Raw genomic sequence first — 23,151 nt, forward strand, 5'->3', positions numbered from 1 at the left:
TGTATCATTTAAATGATGAACTATAGTGCCATGCTCTATATATATATATATATAGATATATATATAGATATATTATGGTTGTGGATGTAAGAATACTACTGCTGTTGTGGTTTAGTTTGATTTGGTTAGATATAAATGTGCCTTAGGTTACAGTGGTAATACATTAGTGCATGTGTTACAATTATACATATATAACATGGATTACAATTTAATAACTGTACTATATTGCTATTTTTATTTTAATAGTTGATCTATTTAAAGCTGAAACATGTTATTCTTGATTTTCAGTGTTGAACAATTGACAAATGTTATACAGGTTGAGTACCCCATATCCAAATATTTAGAAATCAGGACTTTTTCGAGTGAGAGTGAGATAGTGAAACCTTTGTTTTCTGATGGCTCAATGTACACAAACTTTGTTTAATACACAAAGCGATTAGAAATATTGTATTAAATGACCTTCAGGCTGTGTGTATAAGGTGTATATGAAACATAAATGAATTTTGTAAATGTAGATACACTTTGTTCAATGGCCAAAGTCACTAAAAATATGGGCTAAAATTACCTTCCGGCTGTGTGTATAAGGTGTATATGTAACCTAACTGCATTCTGTGCTTATACTTGGGTCCCATCACCATTATATCTCATTATGGTATGCAATTATTCCAAAATACAGAAAAATCCGATATCCAAAATACTTCTGGTCCCAAGCATTTTGGATAAGGGATACTCAACCTGTATATATAGAAAGTTTGTCATGTTTATTAATTAATATAGTGTTATTGTTTTCTGAAATCTAAAGATGTAATAAAGATTATAACATAAATATTTAATATTTTTGTTATATGCTCTATTTTTTAGATATAAAATATTTTCCGTGTCAATATATTCGTAAAAATTATTGGTCAACAAATATACACAAATAATGTTATATCTTATAAAGTAAAAATACACATCGAAATATGTCTTCACATATATAAAACCAATATAATTTCAGATTTTCATTTTTAAATTTTACTATTGGGTAATTGAAAACAAAATATTATTATTACAATATAAATATTGTATTTACTATAATGCTAATCTTTAGATTAAGTATTATTAAAAATCAATATATTTAATGCAATTTACAGTTATAACACATGGAGGAGGAGCAAAGAATACATTGTTCCCTATCTTTAACTGAAGAACAAGAAAATACCAACCAACCAAGGAGACAGAGCGAAGATGATCTTGAAAAAAGAACGCAGCATCATGTAAATAGAGATTCACAGGAGGAAGAAGAATCGGCAGAGGAGGGAACAAGCACCAGGGCACCTAAATTCACAGATGATGAGACTGAAACTCTCATTGATGATGTAATTAAATTTAACATGCAACTATTTGGGTCAAAATATAGAGATGAACACAACCGCTTCAACATTACAACATGGGAGAAAATATCAAGAAATGTGTCTTGTGCAGGGAATACAGAGCGAACAGTGTCCAGCATAAAAAAAAGACTCAGAGACTGCAGGAGGGTAACTAACAATAAGATCCAAGCAGGACATAAGTTACAGAAAACATGGGAGAAAAAGTGTAAGGATTATTTTCGGCTGGTACACCATGAAGAAAGTGCAGCACCTAGCAGTACAGGTGAATAAATTATTTTTGGTATATATAATAATTAAAAAGCGAAATACATATATATATATATATATATATATATATATATATATATATATATATAAGCACAGAGTCCACAGACCTCACAAGGAACAAAGGTACATTAAATCATATCTTATTGCCGGTGTCCTAACAATGGTAACAAAGATGCTGTGTCCAATGATATATATTTCAGAGACAGGAAGAACTTCCTGCGTTTGAAATAAAAACAGATAGACTTGCCTGTCTGTCTTTATTTCAAATGCCAAGAGTGCAGCCTGTCTATGCAATATATATATATATATATATTGCTATATATATATATATATTGCTAAATATATATGTTCACTCATTTGTACTATTTATATTTTACATGTGCAGAAAAACAACAGAAGAGCATCAAAACAGTTTCAAAAAATAAGAAGGCGACTCCAACAAAGTCTGATTCATCCAAGAAGAAACATTCACCAGCTTTGTCAGATCCCGAAGGTAATAAATTAATAACCAATTATTATGTTATATATTATATGTATTTTTAATTAAAAAAAATTAGAGATGTAAAAAATTGGGCCTTAATCAAAAAATATGCTGCTCAATATATATAAATCATTACGTGTAAACAGTTGAAGTAAAAAAGTTCATATTTTTTTAAATTTATACTGATTTCAGACATGGTTGGTGCAGCCAAATTTATAGAAATTGTAAAAAATCATATGCACAGCAGGGAGAAGTGGACATAACATGTGTAAAAAGAATTACATTTGTGTGTGGTATGTATAATATGCATAAATTGCAATTTGACTATAATGAAGTCAGTTTTTGATATGTCCATAAATGATGACACACAAATACAATTCTATGTTATTTTTAATCTACTACTACTGCAATGCACATTGTTTTTCACAACTGCTGACATATTAGCTGCAGCAATCCAGCAATCCACTATGATTGAATGGGTGTGGTATGTAATGAATACATAATGTTTTGTTATACTCTTAGATACCTAAAATCCTGAAGGTCTTAATGGTTTTAAGAATGGTTTTTAATAAAGATAATGTAATTTTAATTTTTGTTACAGATACCATGAGCAAGCGACGTAGAAGAGTGTCCTTTAGACAACAGGACACTTTGGAGGAGAACATTGAAAAGGAGGCAAGAACCACAACGCAGGAGACAACTGTGCAGGTCACAGGCACAACGGCTCCAGAAGAAAATGTGCATGAGCACGGAACAACAATGCAAGAGACTATTGAGAATGAGCCCATACCAAATTTTGTGGAGGCCACATTGCCTAAAAGAAAGGCAATATATCATCAGGAAACCCTTCCAGAAAATGTCATAAGACTTAATCAAGACACAGTGCATGAAACAATGCAAACAACAGAGGAGGAATCACAGCATTTGCAAGGGACAACACAACATGAGGACACGGTCCATGACACTAGGAAAAACGTACAGGAGGATTCAAGGCATGTAACAGTGATAACAGAACAGGACAATATAGCACAGGACATCAGTCCAACTGTTCAACAGGGAATAATGCATGAGACTTTGCCAACATTGCAGGCGACCGCAACAATAGAGCAAGAGAACACGGAAACATTGCATGGGACAGGTATTATTTTTAAAAACTTCCTACTGTTAATTTTTAACATATAAAAAATGAATTATATATATTTTTTTTATTTACATGCAGATGGAAACCATGATACCATCAGTGAAAGAATGGGGTGCATGGAGCAACAAATGAAAGAAGATATACAGAGAATAGAAAACAAATTGGATAACATGCAACAGACATTGTCAAAAATGCAGCAACGGTTAGATGAAATAACAACCACACAGCAGTCACAAGGAAATGCACTTTCTTCGATGACCTCGTTATTAAGCCATATGAATGAAAATCAGCAAATATTTAATTGTCAGTCACAGCAAATTCAACAGAGTATACAACATATGGTGGTATGGCAGTATGATTCTGTTACCAACTCCAGGATGATAGCCAACCTCCTTCAGCTCATGATCAATCAAGGAAGAGAAATTTCCACCTCAATACCACAGACATCGGGAACAAGCACACAAACACGTGGGGAAACCAACATTGAAACACAACATCAACAAAGAAGACAAAATACAGAACCACAAACAACAAACACTACAGATGACAACATGGCAAGGCAATATCACCTTCAATCAACTCATTTAGCTTTTGGGACATATGCACTACCGAATCAGGGAATAACAACAGAGGAGCATCAATTAAATCAAGGTAGGGAAGAACAAGTAACACAGCAAGAGATGTATGTAGTGTAAGAGCAGCAATTATCACATCAAGGACAGCAAGACAAACATACAGATGACCAATATTAAATTTACAATGGCCCTCACTCTGAGTTGATCGCAGCAGCAAGAAAGTTAGCAATTGTGCAAAACCATGTGCACTGCAGGGGAAGCAGATATATCATGTGCAGAGAGAGTTAGATTTGGGTGGGTTATTTTGTTTCTGTGCAGGGTAAATACTGGCTGCTTTAGGTTTACACTGCAAATTAGATTGCAGATTGAACACACCCCACCCAAATCTAACTCTCTCTACACATGTTATATCTACCCCTCCTGCAGTGCACATGGTTTTGCCCAATTGCTAACTTTCTTGCTGCTGCAATCAACTCAGAATGAGGGCCAATAGCCTTGCATACAGCTTTAAAGTAATAACTGGTAAATTTGTGGCCCGTAATAGTGTTTGATTATATGGTTGGGAGGGTGTTCTGTTTTGATATTAACTTTGTAGCTTTAGGTTGAGTGCCTGTGTATACGCAGACATGGAGACATACAGGTACATAGAATAGTGCTGAACGTGGGTGTCCGAGTTTCATTAAAGTTTGACCTTTTACCTTTTTTTACTTTTTTAAGGAACATCTGGAAGCCTAAACCGTTGAAAAATACATAGAGGTATACTCTACAAAGAAAAAGAAATACAAGAATGATTTTATATTTTCATTGAATTAACATTTTGACAGTTAACACATTAATAAAGATGGTTGAAAGATTAATTATAATTAATTTGAATGTTTTTTGACAAAATGATTTAAATAATTATATTAAAGTTATGCAATGTAAACGAAATATGTGATATCTGTTGTTACAATTGCCTTAACAGAAAAAATAAATATATCAATAATAAAAATATGATTTATTTAATTTTTACGTGCTTTTAATATTTATATATATATATACATATATATATATGTGTGTGCGAGTCTGTCTTTACGAAAAATTTTGGAATTAGTACTATGTATTAGTGATTAATGTAACAGAGTAAATATTAAAGTTTATATTACAAGTGAATTAAATAGGTTGGGGGTTTAGATAAGCATGTATTAGGCTATTTGATAGAAACAACTAACTTGGCAAAAGACACTATCAGAATGTACCATGGAGATTGTGAATACATACACGCGCAATAATTAACTAGAAATTGCGTGATTAACTTATTCTACAAAGAGGAGGATGTGGTTATTTTATATGATGTTAAAGTAAAAAAAACACGTTAAAATTTTTAATTTTATTTTAATCAAACAAACATTTATATGAGATATAGCATTTAGTTTCAGAAAAATAAGGTTTAGAAATAATAAGCATTATATCAATAAATTAGGAGTATTGATTGAAGATTGTTCATAGTATTCCCTGTTTGATCCTGTTGAACATTACTTTCTGTATTCTTCCAAAAAAACCTAAAAAATAAATTTAACATTATAACGTATCGTAAGTGACATTATTTTAGAGATAAATAATTTTAAAATGGCTAATATTTGAAAAAGTTAATTATTACATATCACTTATTTGCTTTGCAACTTACCTGATAATATTATAATCTGTCATTGTATGATCCAGAGGATTTTCATACTAAAACAATAACCACTTTTTTTTTTTCTCTTTAAAGTAAACAAAAAATTAACAGTGTTATGAACTTGAAACTTGAATAAAAAATTGGAAAGTTATATTGACTAGGGACTTAGTCATATTTAAGATAGAAGGCAATGGAACGGAGAAATTCAACCAAATCCACATTCCCAAGCTGAGATATGCATTTCTGGAGAGCTTCCTCCCGATTTTTTTGGTCACGCTTTGGGGGGGTTTTGAGAATATTCAAAGACACTTTTTCAAGAAGGGTCTTTGTTACCTTTTGCTCCTTGTGAAATGCCATTACTACTTTGTAGAGGCCAAGTTTTTTTTCGGCAAGGACTATGTTCCACCTTCTGTGCCAGCCCTCCAACTTGTTTTGGGTTCTTGGAATACCACCAAGCATATTATCATAGACAGACCAAATGTGAGGTGGGAAAAGTGGGGGAGATCTGGTCTGACTTCTGCCACTGGTTCTAAAACGTCCCAAAACGTAAGTCTCCTCGAAATAGTTCATTAAAGGGGACACATTGGGTGGCATTATTTTTTTTACTTCTTCAAAGGCAGCAGGAATTTCGTCTGGTGGGAGAAATGCAAGTGCTTGAAGATGCCTTAGTTTCAAACAAAATGAATGGTCATGTCCATATTGTGTTGAAAGTCCAAAGGATTGTATTTTTCTCCAAATGTTTTGTCCGAGGTGAAACAGACAACACTTATGTGTGCTGTCTGGAAATACATCCTTTGCAGCTTGTATTGCTGCGTTTTCAAAATCAGTTAAAATAAACTGTGGAGCAAACTGAATGTCAAATTGTAAAGCATAATCCTGTAGATCTTCAAGAAATCTAGTGTAGCAATCTTGGGTCTTGCTACTCAGCAATCCATACACAAGTGGAACAAATCTTTGTGTTAATTCATCGGTTCCGATCATAGCATGAATGGAATAAATCTGACGGAATAAGGTTGGGCAAGTTTTAAATGTGCCATCCATAACCCAACAAGCTGCTTCATGAAGTTTTCTTAAGTTTAATTCAGTAGTAAATAAAAGTATTCGTTCATTATGGAAAGTTGTGTCCTTTGCCAAAAATTGAATGTCATCAATGTGGGACAAATGTGGTGGGATATCAATTTGATCCAGGGAGGTCGGTTCTGCAGGGCAATCTTCTCTCCTGGCTCTCTTTACTAGTTGTCGTAGACATTCCCTGTTGGGCATACAGGGAGCACTTGTTGATGGCATATCTGCAGTTACAGATTGAATGATGAGAGATGGGGGATCATTGGTATCCCGAGCACGTTGTTTGATAGCTGCCTGAGCTAAAGCCACATCAGTTTTCTCTGGTTTAGGGGCATGGTTATGTTCGCCATGAGTGTTCAGCTGATGCTGTCCAGCCACTATGGTGGTCTTAGCAAAGCAAGCGCAAGGTCCCGTCTGACGCTCCGTGCAGTGCCAATACACAACATCACCGCGCTGCTTGTTCTTTGCAAGAAGGTAGCCATCGATGTTCAGTAGCATTCCTTTCCGGGAAGGAACAAAACGAAAAGAAGCTTCTTGGGCCATTCTTGAAGAAAAATCGGTAGGATATGGATAAACCACAGAGTACTTGAATACGAGTAATGGATGTAACTATATATAGCACTGTGTTTTCACAATCATTTAGTGCTTAGAAAGAAGGAGGAGTTATTCATAATAACGTTTGGCTTACTGTACCAATGAAAATGTAGTATTTAAAAAAATAGGAAGGGCTAATAATATTAACATTTAAATTATATTAATTCTTTTGTTTGTTGAATCTAAACGAAATATAGTGTGTTTTCACTGTTCTTCAAATGATACTATTTACAGAAACAAACGTGTTGAGATTTAATAGGGTTTTGGGGTGCACAGAAAGTTAAGTGGGTGCACATCCATTATGGTACTGCCATTTTCATGAACGCTGTGAAGGATTGTAGGGCAGGCTGGGAGCTGTAGTGCCACGGCTTGAAGTAGCGGTTAGGGGTTGAGGTTTAGACGGGGACCGTCTTAAAGTAAACCTGTATGTATTGATGATATGAAGAGACGCACCTAGGTCTGGGAGGCTACAATTAGCGGGTAGGGGGTCAGGCAGGAGTTGGGGTGCTGAGCTGGGACAGGGGGTGGGCATGCCTTCAGGTATGTGACTGCAGAGTGTACGTTGGGCATGGCATTTTAATGAACGGTGTGAGGGGTTGAAGGGCAGGCTGGGAGCTGTAGTGCCACGCCTTCAAGTAGAGGATGGGGGTTGAGGTGTAGACGGGGACCGTCTTAAAAAAGAACGGTATGTATCGATGAGAGGAAGAGACGAACCTAGGTCTGGGAGGCTTGAATTTGCGGCTACTGTGTCCCGGTGTAAATGGGATGCAGAGCTGGGACTGGGGGTGCCATTCCATTAAGCTAGATGTCTGCAAGCTGGCTGTAGGGTCTTGAATTGCCATGATCAATACCATGGAATAAGGTTCAATCATTAACCTGCAGTTCCAAGGGTTGCTGTGGCATCGAGGTAAGCACTATTAACAGGATGCATCTTTCAAGAGTACTATTTTTTTTATAGTGTGTTAACATTGTGCCAAAAATTCTACATAAAGAAATAAAAGGGGAGAGGAGTGGAATTGGAGTAGTTTGAAAAATAAGGGTGTACTGCTAATACTGGCGGTGGACTAAGGGCTGGTAATTTCGGGTGGAGGATAACTTTGAGAATAGGGATGACAAGATTGAACCTATATGTAACTGTTGGATTCATTAACTGCCACTAGATGTATGTAACCATGGTTAGAGTATCATAAGGGTTTGAGATTTTTCTGGGGAATATTTTGCTGGTATAAGATTGTTGTTTTAAGGGGTATATAACTAAGTAATAGGGGGAAGATATGATAGAGGACATAAATCATTTGTGAGAATAGTATGCTGAAAGGACACAGAGATAATAGCAGACTTGTCTGTGGTTTGATGAGTCATGGGTTTAGAGAGAAGACAAGTGTAGCCTGGACAAGATAATAGCTTTAACAAAGTTTTTGTAACTGTGGTAGTTAATTGAATTATTTCACTTGGAAAGGAAAATTTGTAGACTGACGCCAGTGTGGCGGTGGGGAGATTTAAGAAATGAATTCTAGGAAGATTATATATCGATAGTGTATAGTGTGTTTGTGGCCGAGGAGGAGGAGGAGGAGGGAGAATTACGACATTGTTCATAATTAGTACAAAAAAAAATGGAACTAGGAAAATGAATATTGTGGTACATTTCTGTGCGGAATATGTTCAAAGTTAGGTTGAGACATACTTAGGGGGAAACAAAAAGGGATGAGGGCAGGCAGGAGTGGCAGGGGTGAAAGTCGAGCCTGGCATTTGAAGGGACGCTGTGAGGGGTGGAAGGGCAGGCTGGGAGCTGTAGTGCCACGGCTGGAAGTAGCGGGTAGGGGTTGAGGTTTAGACGGGGAACGTCTTAAAAAAGACCTGTCTGCATAGACGGCATGACGACGCGCGCCTGGGTCTGTCCGCCTGGAATTAGCGGGCAGGGGGTCAGCTAGGAGAAGGGGTGCAGAGCTGAGACTGGGGGTGCCCATGCCTTCAGGTATGTGACTGCAGGGTGAAAGTCGGGCCTGGCATTTGAAGGGACGCTGTGAGGGGTTGAAGGGCAGGCTGGGAGCTGTAGTGCCACGGCTTGAAGTAGCGGGTAGGGGTTGAGGTTTAGACGGGGAACGTCTTAAAAAAGAACAGTATGTATCGATGAGAGGAAGAGACGAACATAGGTCTGGGAGGCTTGAATTTGCGGCTACTGTGTCCCGGTGTAAATGGTATGCAGAGCTGGGACTGGGGGTGCCATTCCATTAAGCTAGATGTCTGAAAGCTGGCTGTAGGGTCTTGAATTGCCATGATCAATACCATGGAATAACGTTCAATCATTAACCTGCAGTTCCAAGGGTTGCTGTGGCATCGAGGTAAGCACTATTAACAGGATGCATCTTTCAAGAGTACTATTTTTTTTATAGTGTGTTAACATTGTGCCAAAAATTCTACATAAAGAAATAAAAGGGGAGAGGAGTGGAATTGGAGTAGTTTGAAATATAAGGGTGTACTGCTAATACTGGCGGTGGACTAAGGGCTGGTAATTTCGGGTGGAGGATAACTTTGAGAATAGGGATGACAAGATTGAACCTATATGTAACTGTTGGATTCATTAACTGCCACTAGATGTATGTAACCATGGTTAGAGTATCATAAGGGTTTGAGATTTTTCTGGGGAATATTTTGCTGGTATAAGATTGTTGTTTTAAGGGGTATATAACTAAGTAATAGGGGGAAGATATGATAGAGGACATAAATCATTTGTGAGAATAGTATGCTGAAAGGACACAGAGATAATAGCAGACTTGTCTGTGGTTTGATGAGTCATGGGTTTAGAGAGAAGACAAGTGTAGCCTGGACAAGATAATAGCTTTAACAAAGTTTTTGTAACTGTGGTAGTTAATTGAATTATTTCACTTGGAAAGGAAAATTTGTAGACTGACGCCAGTGTGGCGGTGGGGAGATTTAAGAAATGAATTCTAGGAAGATTATATATCGATAGTGTATAGTGTGTTTGTGGCCGAGGAGGAGGAGGAGGAGGGAGAATTACGACATTGTTCATAATTAGTACAAAAAAAAATGGAACTAGGAAAATGAATATTGTGGTACATTTCTGTGCGGAATATGTTCAAAGTTAGGTTGAGACATACTTAGGGGGAAACAAAAAGGGATGAGGGCAGGCAGGAGTGGCAGGGGTGAAAGTCGAGCCTGGCATTTGAAGGGACGCTGTGAGGGGTGGAAGGGCAGGCTGGGAGCTGTAGTGCCACGGCTGGAAGTAGCGGGTAGGGGTTGAGGTTTAGACGGGGAACGTCTTAAAAAAGACCTGTCTGCATAGACGGCATGACGACGCGCGCCTGGGTCTGTCCGCCTGGAATTAGCGGGCAGGGGGTCAGCTAGGAGAAGGGGTGCAGAGCTGAGACTGGGGGTGCCCATGCCTTCAGGTATGTGACTGCAGGGTGAAAGTCGGGCCTGGCATTTGAAGGGAAGCTCTGAGGGGTTGAAGGGCAGGCTGGGAGCTGTAGTGCCACGGCTTGAAGTAGCGGGTAGGGGTTGAGGTTTAGACGGGGAACGTCTTAAAAAAGACCTGTCTGCATAGACGGCATGACGACGCGCGCCTGGGTCTGTCCGCCTGGAATTAGCGGGCAGGGGGTCAGCTAGGAGAAGGGGTGCAGAGCTGAGACTGGGGGTGCCCATGCCTTCAGGTATGTGACTGCAGGGTGATAGTCGGGCCTGGCATTTGAAGGGACGCTGTGAGGGGTTGAAGGGCAGGCTGGGAGCTGTAGTGCCACGGCTGGAAGTAGCGGGTAGGGGTTGAGGTTTAGACGGGGAACGTCTTAAAAAAGACCTGTCTGCATAGACGGCATGACGACGCGCGCCTGGGTCTGTCCGCCTGGAATTAGCGGGCAGGGGGTCAGCTAGGAGAAGGGGTGCAGAGCTGAGACTGGGGGTGCCCATGCCTTCAGGTATGTGACTGCAGGGTGATAGTCGGGCCTGGCATTTGAAGGGACGCTGTGAGGGGTTGAAGGGCAGGCTGGGAGCTGTAGTGCCACGGCTGGAAGTAGCGGGTAGGGGTTGAGGTTTAGACGGGGAACGTCTTAAAAAAGACCTGTCTGCATAGACGGCATGACGACGCGCGCCTGGGTCTGTCCGCCTGGAATTAGCGGGCAGGGGGTCAGCTAGGAGAAGGGGTGCAGAGCTGAGACTGGGGGTGCCCATGCCTTCAGGTATGTGACTGCAGGGTGATAGTCGGGCCTGGCATTTGAAGGGACGCTGTGAGGGGTTGAAGGGCAGGCTGGGAGCTGTAGTGCCACGGCTGGAAGTAGCGGGTAGGGGTTGAGGTTTAGACGGGGAACGTCTTAAAAAAGACCTGTCTGCATAGACGGCATGACGACGCGCGCCTGGGTCTGTCCGCCTGGAATTAGCGGGCAGGGGGTCAGCTAGGAGAAGGGGTGCAGAGCTGAGACTGGGGGTGCCCATGCCTTCAGGTATGTGACTGCAGGGTGATAGTCGGGCCTGGCATTTGAAGGGACGCTGTGAGGGGTTGAAGGGCAGGCTGGGAGCTGTAGTGCCACGGCTGGAAGTAGCGGGTAGGGGTTGAGGTTTAGACGGGGAACGTCTTAAAAAAGACCTGTCTGCATAGACGGCATGACGACGCGCGCCTGGGTCTGTCCGCCTGGAATTAGCGGGCAGGGGGTCAGCTAGGAGAAGGGGTGCAGAGCTGAGACTGGGGGTGCCCATGCCTTCAGGTATGTGACTGCAGGGTGATAGTCGGGCCTGGCATTTGAAGGGACGCTGTGAGGGGTTGAAGGGCAGGCTGGGAGCTGTAGTGCCACGGCTGGAAGTAGCGGGTAGGGGTTGAGGTTTAGACGGGGAACGTCTTAAAAAAGACCTGTCTGCATAGACGGCATGACGACGCGCGCCTGGGTCTGTCCGCCTGGAATTAGCGGGCAGGGGGTCAGCTAGGAGAAGGGGTGCAGAGCTGAGACTGGGGGTGCCCATGCCTTCAGGTATGTGACTGCAGGGTGATAGTCGGGCCTGGCATTTGAAGGGACGCTGTGAGGGGTTGAAGGGCAGGCTGGGAGCTGTAGTGCCACGGCTGGAAGTAGCGGGTAGGGGTTGAGGTTTAGACGGGGAACGTCTTAAAAAAGACCTGTCTGCATAGACGGCATGACGACGCGCGCCTGGGTCTGTCCGCCTGGAATTAGCGGGCAGGGGGTCAGCTAGGAGAAGGGGTGCAGAGCTGAGACTGGGGGTGCCCATGCCTTCAGGTATGTGACTGCAGGGTGATAGTCGGGCCTGGCATTTGAAGGGACGCTGTGAGGGGTTGAAGGGCAGGCTGGGAGCTGTAGTGCCACGGCTGGAAGTAGCGGGTAGGGGTTGAGGTTTAGACGGGGAACGTCTTAAAAAAGACCTGTCTGCATAGACGGCATGACGACGCGCGCCTGGGTCTGTCCGCCTGGAATTAGCGGGCAGGGGGTCAGCTAGGAGAAGGGGTGCAGAGCTGAGACTGGGGGTGCCCATGCCTTCAGGTATGTGACTGCAGGGTGATAGTCGGGCCTGGCATTTGAAGGGACGCTGTGAGGGGTTGAAGGGCAGGCTGGGAGCTGTAGTGCCACGGCTGGAAGTAGCGGGTAGGGGTTGAGGTTTAGACGGGGAACGTCTTAAAAAAGACCTGTCTGCATAGACGGCATGACGACGCGCGCCTGGGTCTGTCCGCCTGGAATTAGCGGGCAGGGGGTCAGCTAGGAGAAGGGGTGCAGAGCTGAGACTGGGGGTGCCCATGCCTTCAGGTATGTGACTGCAGGGTGATAGTCGGGCCTGGCATTTGAAGGGACGCTGTGAGGGGTTGAAGGGCAGGCTGGGAGCTGTAGTGCCACGGCTGGAAGTAGCGGGTAGGGGTTGAGGTTTAGACGGGGAACGTCTTAAAAAAGACCTGTCTGCATAGACGGCATGACGACGCGCGCCTGGGTCTGTCCGCCTGGAATTAGCGGGCAGGGGGTCAGCTAGGAGAAGGGGTGCAGAGCTGAGACTGGGGGTGCCCATGCCTTCAGGTATGTGACTGCAGGGTGATAGTCGGGCCTGGCATTTGAAGGGACGCTGTGAGGGGTTGAAGGGCAGGCTGGGAGCTGTAGTGCCACGGCTGGAAGTAGCGGGTAGGGGTTGAGGTTTAGACGGGGAACGTCTTAAAAAAGACCTGTCTGCATAGACGGCATGACGACGCGCGCCTGGGTCTGTCCGCCTGGAATTAGCGGGCAGGGGGTCAGCTAGGAGAAGGGGTGCAGAGCTGAGACTGGGGGTGCCCATGCCTTCAGGTATGTGACTGCAGGGTGATAGTCGGGCCTGGCATTTGAAGGGACGCTGTGAGGGGTTGAAGGGCAGGCTGGGAGCTGTAGTGCCACGGCTGGAAGTAGCGGGTAGGGGTTGAGGTTTAGACGGGGAACGTCTTAAAAAAGACCTGTCTGCATAGACGGCATGACGACGCGCGCCTGGGTCTGTCCGCCTGGAATTAGCGGGCAGGGGGTCAGCTAGGAGAAGGGGTGCAGAGCTGAGACTGGGGGTGCCCATGCCTTCAGGTATGTGACTGCAGGGTGATAGTCGGGCCTGGCATTTGAAGGGACGCTGTGAGGGGTTGAAGGGCAGGCTGGGAGCTGTAGTGCCACGGCTTAGACATTTAGACGTGGACTCATGTTCTTATTTTATTAGTTTCGATGAAAAAGATGCCGACCATGTTGTTAGTCGATGTTCTTATTGTCGACCTATTCTGATTCGATAAAAGATGAGCCGGACATGTTGTTAGTCGATGTTCTTATTGTCGATCTATTCTGGTTCGATGAAAGATGAGCCGGACATGCTGTTAGTCGATGTTATTATTGTCGACCTATTCTAATTCGATGACAGATGTGCCGACCATGTTGTTAGTCGATCCATTAACATGTAGATGTATAGTAACATTCGATGTTTATATTGCCGAACAAATACCATGTCTTGTTTTAATATGTCGACATTATATACCTGTCTATATTAATAATTCGATGTAGTTCATGTCTACATAGTGCATTGGCCGACATTCATAATGTCTACCTTCAGTTACTGTCGATGTAAAATGTGCCGATATAAAAGCTATGCCGAAGTACCGTTGCCGATCAAATGATTGTCGATTATCATGCTTCCGACTTTACATACCACACCCCATTTGCACGCCCCCTGCAAGTGCTGGAAGGAGCACCCGCAGTCCAGTTCCTGATAGTCAGATTGAAGATATCAGTGTTGAAGTACACCAGGATGAGGAGGATATGGGTGTTGCTGGCGCTGGGGAGGAAATTGACCAGGAGGATTCTGATGGTGAGGTGGTTTGTTTAAGTCAGGCACCCGGGGAGACACTTGTTGTCCGTGGGAGGAATATGGCCGTTGACATGCCAGGTGAAAATACCAAAAAAATCAGCTCTTCGGTGTGGAGGTATTTCAACAGAAATGCGGACAACAGGTGTCAAGCCGTGTGTTCCCTTTGTCAAGCTGTAATAAGTAGGGGTAAGGACGTTAACCACCTCGGAACATCCTCCCTTATACGTCACCTGCAGCGCATTCATAATAAGTCAGTGACAAGTTCAAAAACTTTGGGTGACAGCGGAAGCAGTCCACTGACCAGTAAATCCCTTCCTCTTGTAACCAAGCTCACGCAAACCACCCCACCAACTCCCTCAGTGTCAATTTCCTCCTTCCCCAGGAATGCCAATAGTCCTGCAGGCCATGTCACTGGCAATTCTGACGATTCCTCTCCTGCCTGGGATTCCTCCGATGCATCCTTGCGTGTAACGCCTACTGCTGCTGGCGCTGCTGTTGTTGCTGCTGGGAGTCGATGGTCATCCCAGAGGGGAAGTCGTAAGCCCACTTGTACTACTTCCAGTAAGCAATTGACTGTTCAACAGTCCTTTGCGAGGAAGATGAAATATCACAGCAGTCATCCTGCTGCAAAGCGGATAACTGAGGCCTTGACAACTATGTTGGTGTTAGACGTGCGTCCGGTATCCGCCGTTAGTTCACAGGGAACTAGACAATTTATTGAGGCAGTGTGCCCCCGTTACCAAATACCATCTAGGTTCCACTTCTCTAGGCAGGCGATACCGAGAATGTACACGGATGTCAGAAAAAGACTCACCAGTGTCCTAAAAAATGCAGTTGTACCCAATGTCCACTTAACCACGGACATGTGGACAAGTGGAGCAGGGCAGGGTCAGGACTATATGACTGTGACAGCCCACTGGGTAGATGTATGGACTCCCGCCGCAAGAACAGCAGCGGCGGCACCAGTAGCAGCATCTCGCAAACGCCAACTCTTTCCTAGGCAGGCTACGCTTTGTATCACCGCTTTCCAGAATACGCACACAGCTGAAAACCTTTTACGGCAACTGAGGAAGATCATCGCGGAATGGCTTACCCCAATTGGACTCTCCTGTGGATTTGTGGCATCGGACAACGCCAGTAATATTGTGTGTGCATTAAATATGGGCAAATTCCAGCACGTCCCATGTTTTGCACATACCTTGAATTTGGTGGTGCAGAATTTTTTTAAAAACGACAGGGGCGTGCAAGAGATGCTGTCGGTGGCCAGAAGAATTGCGGGACACTTTCGGCGTACAGGCACCACGTACAGAAGACTGGAGCACCACCAAAAACTACTGAACCTGCCCTGCCATCATCTGAAGCAAGAAGTGGTAACGAGGTGGAATTCAACCCTCTATATGCTTCAGAGGTTGGAGGAGCAGCAAAAGGCCATTCAAGCCTATACAATTGAGCACGATATAGTAGGTGGAATGCACCTGTCTCAAGCGCAGTGGAGAATGATTTCAACGTTGTGCAAGGTTCTGATGCCCTTTGAACTTGCCACACGTGAAGTCAGTTCAGACACTGCCAGCCTGAGTCAGGTCATTCCCCTCATCAGGCTTTTGCAGAAGAAGCTGGAGATATTGAAGGAGGAGCTAACACGGAGCGATTCCGCTAGGCATGTGGGACTTGTGGATGGAGCCCTTAATTCGCTTAACAAGGATTCACGGGTGGTCAATCTGTTGAAATCAGAGCACTACATTTTGGCCACCGTGCTCGATCCTAGATTTAAAGCCTACCTTGGATCTCTCTTTCCGGCAGACACAAGTCTGCTGGGGTTGAAAGACCTGCTGGTGACAAAATTGTCAAGTCAAGCGGAACGCGACCTGTCAACATCTCCTCCTTCACATTCTCCCGCAACTGGGGGTGCGAGGAAAAGGCTCAGAATTCCGAGCCCACCCGCTGGCGGTGATGCAGGGCAGTCTGGAGCGACTGCTTATGCTGACATCTGGTCCGGACTGAAGGACCTGACAATGATTACGGACATGTCGTCTACTGTCACTGCATATGATTCTCTCAACATTGATAGAATGGTGGAGGATTATATGAGTGACCGCATCCAAGTAGGCACGTCACACAGTCCGTACTTATACTGGCAGGAAAAAGAGGCAATTTGGAGGCCCTTGCACAAACTGGCTTTATTCTACCTAAGTTGCCCTCCCACAAGTGTGTACTCCGAAAGAGTGTTTAGTGCCGCCGCTCACCTTGTCAGCAATCGGCGTACGAGGTTACATCCAGAAAATGTGGAGAAGATGATGTTCATTAAAATGAATTATAATCAATTCCTCCGCGGAGACATTGACCAGCAGCAATTGCCTCCACAAAGTAAACAGGGAGCTGAGATGGTGGATTCCAGTGGGGACGAATTGATAATCTGTGAGGAGGAGGATGTACACAGTGTTATATCGGAGGGTGATGATGAGGTGGACATCTTGCCTCTGTAGAGCCAGTTTGTGCAAGGAGAGATTAATTGCTTCTTTTTTGGGGGGGGTCCAAACCAACCCGTCATATCAGTCACAGTCGTGTGGCAGACCCTGTCACTGAAATGATGGGTTGGTTAAAGTGTGCATGTCCTGTTTTGTTTATACAACATAAGGGTGGGTGGGAGGGCCCAAGGACAATTCCATCTTGCACCTCTTTTTTCTTTTCTTTTTCTTTGCATCATGTGCTGATTGGGGAGGGTTTTTTGGAAGGGACATCCTGCGTGACACTGCAGTGCCACTCCTAAATGGGCCTGGTGTTTGTGTCGGCCACTAGGGTCGCTAATCTTACTCACACAGTCAGCTACCTCATTGCGCCTCTTTTTTTCTTTGCGTCATGTGCTGTTTGGGGAGGGTTTTTTGGAAGGGACATCCTGCGTGACACTGCAGTGCCACTCCTAGATGGGCCCGGTGTTTGTGTCGGCCACTAGGGTCGCTAATCTTACTCACACAGCTACCTCATTGCGCCTCTTTTTTTCTTTGCGTCATGTGCTGTTTGGGGAGGGTTTTTTGGAAGGGACATCCTGCGTGACACTGCAGTGCCACTCCTAGATGGGCCCGGTGTTTGTGTCGGCCACTAGGGTCGCTAATCTTACTCACACAGCTACCTCATTGCGCCTCTTTTTTTCTTTGCGTCATGTGCTGTTTGGGGAGGGTGTTTTGGAAGGGCCATCCTGCGTGACACTGCAGTGCCACTCCTAGATGGGCCCGGTGTTTGTGTCGGCCACTAGGGTCGCTTATCTTACTCACACAGCGACCTCGGTGCAAATTTTAGGACTAAAAATAATATTGTGAGGTGTGAGGTATTCAGAATAGACTGAAAATGAGTGTAAATTATGGTTTTTGAGGTTAATAATACTTTGGGATCAAAATGACCCCCAAATTCTATGATTTAAGCTGTTTTTTAGTGTTTTTTGAAAAAAACACCCGAATCCAAAACACACCCGAATCCGACAAAAAAAATTTGGTGAGGTTTTGCCAAAACGTGTTCGAACCCAAAACACGGCCGCGGAACCGAACCCAAAACCAAAACACAAAACCCGAAAAATTTCAGGCGCTCATCTCTAGTCTTGTGTGGGTGTTCCACTTGCTGTGGAATGCAAGGAAGCTCCGATTGTGTTGCTTGGTTGTGGCTGTTTGCCGCTGTCCTGGATACGCTAGCTGTCTGGTGCACTTCCGGTCACACGTGTGCATTCCACTGGTGGTGGAATGCATGTAACTTCTGGTCTCACAGTAACGCCACGGCCAGGCCTTCTTTGTCTATTGGACACTTTGTGAGTTTTATCGGGTTTACAAATTATCTATGTTTGCCCTTTTATCCTCTATGAATGATGCTCTTTCTTTGTTGTGCACTATGAGTTTGTCCAACTTCCTGTGTTTACATGGATGGGAGGGGCATGCGGTATGTCTTTGCTGTAAAGGGGGTCTATGGGTCAGTGTGTATTATGGGCTGCTGGGTGAAAACCTGTTGTGAGTTTGTCTGTACTGACAAAGGCTCATTTGGAGCCGAAACATTGACACGCTGCGGTTATGCTGCTGCAGCTGCTGCAAAATGTCTGATTGAGATGCACCTGAAAGGTATAATTAATCTCTAATTGCTTGTAAAATGGTGAGTGCATGTACTTCTATTATGATATTTATGGACTGTTGAAGCCCTTTAAGGAGCACTGCCCATGGTGAATTTGTAGCAGAGAGTGTGGACTTACTGGAGATATATATATATATATATATATATATATACCCCATACTGCCCCACTCAATTACTGCGATCTGTAGATGAAGGACTTTTAGCAGTACCTAGAATCTACCGTAATTCATCTGGGGGTCGAACTTTTAGTCATGCGGCTCCGACTCTATGGAACTCACTTCCCCGCACAGTGCGAGACTCCACAACTATAGAATCCTTCAAAAGTAGACTCAAGACTTTTCTGTTTACTCAGCATTTCCATAATTTCCCTTTTAGTATCTTTATGCTTCTGTATTTTATGAAAATGTACTTCAATATTTTCTGTACTATAATATGCTATGTATATGTTAAGCACCTTGAGTCCTATTGGATAAAGAGTGCTATATAAATAAAATTATATATATATATATATATATACATACAGTGTACATATATATATATATATATATATATATATATTTCTAAAGATACAAATGAGGAGAAAGTGCGCTCATAGTGCAGATAAGTATTTTAATGGATAAAACAACACTGTGTACAATCCAGGACAGGTAATTTAAAGACTCGTACCCTGATTACCCACTCTGTGGGCTGATTACCACATGATATAAATGTTTCCACAAGGCTGTCTCAAAGATCGCCTACCACAGTCCGGGACACAGCACCGTCTCCAGCCGTAAACACGTCAGGATCCGTCCAGCCACCGTGCCGTGCAATCGACCAGATCAACCAGTATAATTGTAGAGAGAAGACGTCAGACAGACCACGCCACGGGGGCGTGGTCTGTCTGACGTCTTCTCTCTACAATTATACTGGTTGATCTGGTCGATTGCACGGCACGGTGGCTGGACGGATCCTGACGTGTTTACGGCTGGAGACGGTGCTGTGTCCCGGACTGTGGTAGGCGATCTTTGAGACAGCCTTGTGGAAACATTTATATCATGTGGTAATCAGCCCACAGAGTGGGTAATCAGGGTACGAGTCTTTAAATTACCTGTCCTGGATTGTACACAGTGTTGTTTTATCCATTAAAATACTTATCTGCACTATGAGCGCACTTTCTCCTCATTTGTATCTTTAGAAAACTTATCTCCTGGAGTCCGGAGTGAATATAGGAGTAAAGTGCTGCGGTAATTAAACTTACCTGTGCCTGAAGCCCGGATTGTTGGTCTGTGGACTACCTAACATAGAGTCACCAGCGCACCTGTATATACTTGTTTCAAAATATATATATATATGTGTATATGTACACATCACAGACACTAATTATAAATAATGGAGTTTAGTTCATATATGAATCAATATTTTTAATCTTCGCTCCCCTCATTCAGGGACCCAATGTTTCTGCAAGTTTCTACTCTGTCACTCAGAAGTATAAACATGCCAATTGCTTTAACATCAGAATTAGGCTTCAGGTAACTGGTTTAAAGCAAACAGCCCATTGGCTTTTAATGGTAAAACACTCACAGAGCGGACCTGGGGGTAAATTTACTAAGATGGGACTTATATTTAAGATGGGATGTTGCCGATAGCAATCAATCAGATTCCAGGTATTATCTTCTAGAAGGTGCTAGGTAAATGAGAAGTAGAATCTGATTGGTTGCTTTGGGAAACATCCCATCTTAAATAGAACTCCCATCTTAGTAAATCTACCCCCTGCTGTAGAACAACTAGGGAAACAGCTGAAACAAGTTAAATTAAACAAAAATCCAAGGGTGTATGAGAAGATGTGATCTCAGAAAGAATGACTAAAAATTAATGAAATAAACAAAAAGCACTGATCCACTGCACTCACCATTGCTAGATCTGATGTGTAATATGGTGATATAACCACATTGATTAAATTAAATCACAGAGGCTTGGTACTCACCATAAAGCACCATAATAAATAATTGTTTAAGTTCATATATAGATCAATACATTTAAGCTTGCAGCCCCCAAAAGGCATCCCAGACCTACAGTAAGAATGGTTTGTGCAGTGGATCAATGCCTTTTATAAATGTCAAGAAAAATTCATATCACAGTTAGTAATAAATGGAAGTCCAGACTCCAGCAAGCTACGTAGACCCATTAGTTTATAAATAATTGCAACATTTTGGACTATGCCAGTCCTTTCTCAAGCAACAAATAAATGAAAAGGATTGTTTACTTGAGAAAGGACTAGTATAATCTGGTGCTGAATTCCAAATGGTGTGCTTTGCTGTATTACTATAATAGTCCTAACCCATTTTATGTGTTTTGTTCATGTGCAGATTTTGTAATGAAAACATGGGTGTTAATTACTGATTTTTATGGTTTTACAAATGTTAATGCCAAATAAATAATCACAAAATAATATTTTTGCTTTTAGTTCTTTTTTCTTGCAAATTCAATTAAAAACATGTCATGTGTAGAGACATAAAGAAACTAGTGCTAATTTCCCAAAATGTTAAGTATTATTATAAAGGGGAAATAAAAATTATGTATGCACTGTACACATAAATTGCCGAAATAGTTGATTGAATATGACCAGTGCAAAATCTACCAAAATATGCTCAGCACTGTATTGCAAAAAGCCTGAGAATCAAAGAGATTAAATCAATATACAGTAATATACATATATTTTTAAACCAAAATCCAAGTTGACCTGTTTTCTTGAAAAGTCTTACCCTTTCTGGAAAAATTTATTATTTTTCAAACTGATATAAAAAAAAATATTATTAAATATGTTTTTTTCTCAAACAACATTATACAGTAATGTAAAGTTATTCAAGCATGTAAGGCTCCTAATTACAGTACAAAAATAATAAGATTAAATATTTGTTAGAAATTTTTTTAAAATAAAAAAATAAAATATTTGCAAAATGCATGTCACCGCTGTTCCAGTTTTCCAACAAAGCTTTGTTATAAATATGGAAAATTTAGAGTAAAAAAGTGAAGAACTTTATAATCTTGGCTGCCTATCATGAAAAAATACAGAGCAATAGAAAGTTAATAGAGAATCTTATAGGTTTTTCATTGTACAAACATCAATAAATATTTTAACTCTACTGTACGCCTCAGTAAAAATCTATTTATACTGCATATAATGTTGTATGTATAGACCTACTGTATTTTCATATTTTGTCTATAGCACAATAAAAACAACTTGCTTACATGGACTGTGTTTAGATTTTATGTTTCTTTGTCCACCCCCTAGGTAAATAGAAATTAGAAACAAAAAAAGTAGATAAATACATAGTTCCCTTGATTAAAAAAATATATTTCAATCTGACCTTGAAATTAATTATTGAACATTAACTAAGGATATACAGTACATATTCTCCTGCATAAATGCTAAAACCACATTTCTCTTTTAGACCTTTAATTTCCTATAGAGCAGCGTGATAATACAGCATACAGATACTGAATGATGCAGAGTTTGCAAACAATTGCTGCAACATGCTTTTATACATTATCAGAGATTCCTAAGTGAGCTGGTTATTCTGTGGAGACCTAACTAAAGACCTCTTGTGTGCTGTATGTAATTTTTAGAGAAGACAATTAATTAAATAATTAATGAATTTATTATTTTCAATATTAAACAATGATCAAGTATAATGGAACTTATGCGGACAATGGAGAATAATATGTTAGTCAATATTAACTATAATTTGTATATAAAATGGGATAATATAATCAGTTATGAGCTACAGGATGTTGAGTTGAATTTTGCTGCCCTAATAATTTGTATATAAAATGGGATAATATAATCAGTTATGAGCTACAGGATGTTGAGTTGAATTTTCTTGCCCTTCTCCCAGGGTTCTTGCAACTCTACTTAACACATATAACACATGGAGTAGATTTCTAATAACTGTCACTTACCATAAAGTCAAACTCTATCGTGAAATGTAAAAATATGAAATGTTTTGGGAAATTTTATGACTCTTTTAAATCCATGTTTATCGATTTTTTATAGAAGCAAAAATCTGAATACAGGGATCCATTACAGGATATTTAGTGATGATTACCTTAACTCTTCCTTCCTCATGTTTTTTTTAACATTTCAAAATAAATGAAAGGGGGCTTTAATTATAAGTTATTTGGGTATTTACGAAAATAATATATTAATATAGTCATGATCAGCCTTTGAATACTAGAAGTTGATTTAGATAACATAATTTAGAGGCAATAATTGGGTGTAAGAAGTAAAATATATTCTTCACAGGTCACTATTTCAAAGTCATGTCCAGTGTGTGTATAAGGTAGAACCGTTAACAATAAATATAAAATATTCAAGGAATTTTGCCTTTTTGCCACTATATTAGGAGCATGATTTTTTTTAAACACACAAATATATTATTTTTACAGAATATAACAATACAAAAAAGTGAGCAAAATATCTCTTATCTTTCTCTTGGCAATGCCCCATACATTATCTATGGGGGTCAGGTCAGGAGAGTTTATTGGCCAATCCAGCACAGTAATCCCTTGGTCAATGAACCAGGTTTTGGTACTTTTGG

At 41.8% G+C, this 23,151-nt stretch overlaps 1 protein-coding gene across 1 annotated transcript; it reads left to right on the forward strand.

Moving 5' to 3' along the window:
- The first annotated feature begins 1,136 nt into the window (after positions 1-1,136).
- Positions 1,137-4,789, forward strand: LOC134934768 (uncharacterized). The gene is made up of 5 exons (XM_063930132.1): positions 1,137-1,635; positions 2,026-2,133; positions 2,723-3,259; positions 3,341-3,913; positions 4,555-4,789. Exons 1-5 carry the CDS (start codon positions 1,143-1,145, stop codon positions 4,578-4,580), a joined length of 1,737 nt encoding a protein of 578 aa, XP_063786202.1. The 5' UTR covers positions 1,137-1,142; the 3' UTR covers positions 4,581-4,789.
- The last annotated feature ends 18,362 nt before the right edge of the window (positions 4,790-23,151 follow it).

This window comes from Pseudophryne corroboree, chromosome 6, assembly GCF_028390025.1.
Source record: "Pseudophryne corroboree isolate aPseCor3 chromosome 6, aPseCor3.hap2, whole genome shotgun sequence".
NCBI lineage: Eukaryota > Metazoa > Chordata > Amphibia > Anura > Myobatrachidae > Pseudophryne > Pseudophryne corroboree.

Bases quoted from the DNA above. Each gene is read 5' to 3' on its own strand.
- LOC134934768 (XM_063930132.1), top strand. From the start codon at position 1,143: ATGGAGGAGGAGCAAAGAATACATTGTTCCCTATCTTTAACTGAAGAA. The intron at 3,260-3,340 runs GTATTATTTTTA...ATTTACATGCAG, and splicing joins GGAAACATTGCATGGGACAG to ATGGAAACCATGATACCATC. The intron at 3,914-4,554 runs GTAGGGAAGAAC...TACTTTTTTAAG, and splicing joins GGAGCATCAATTAAATCAAG to GAACATCTGGAAGCCTAAAC.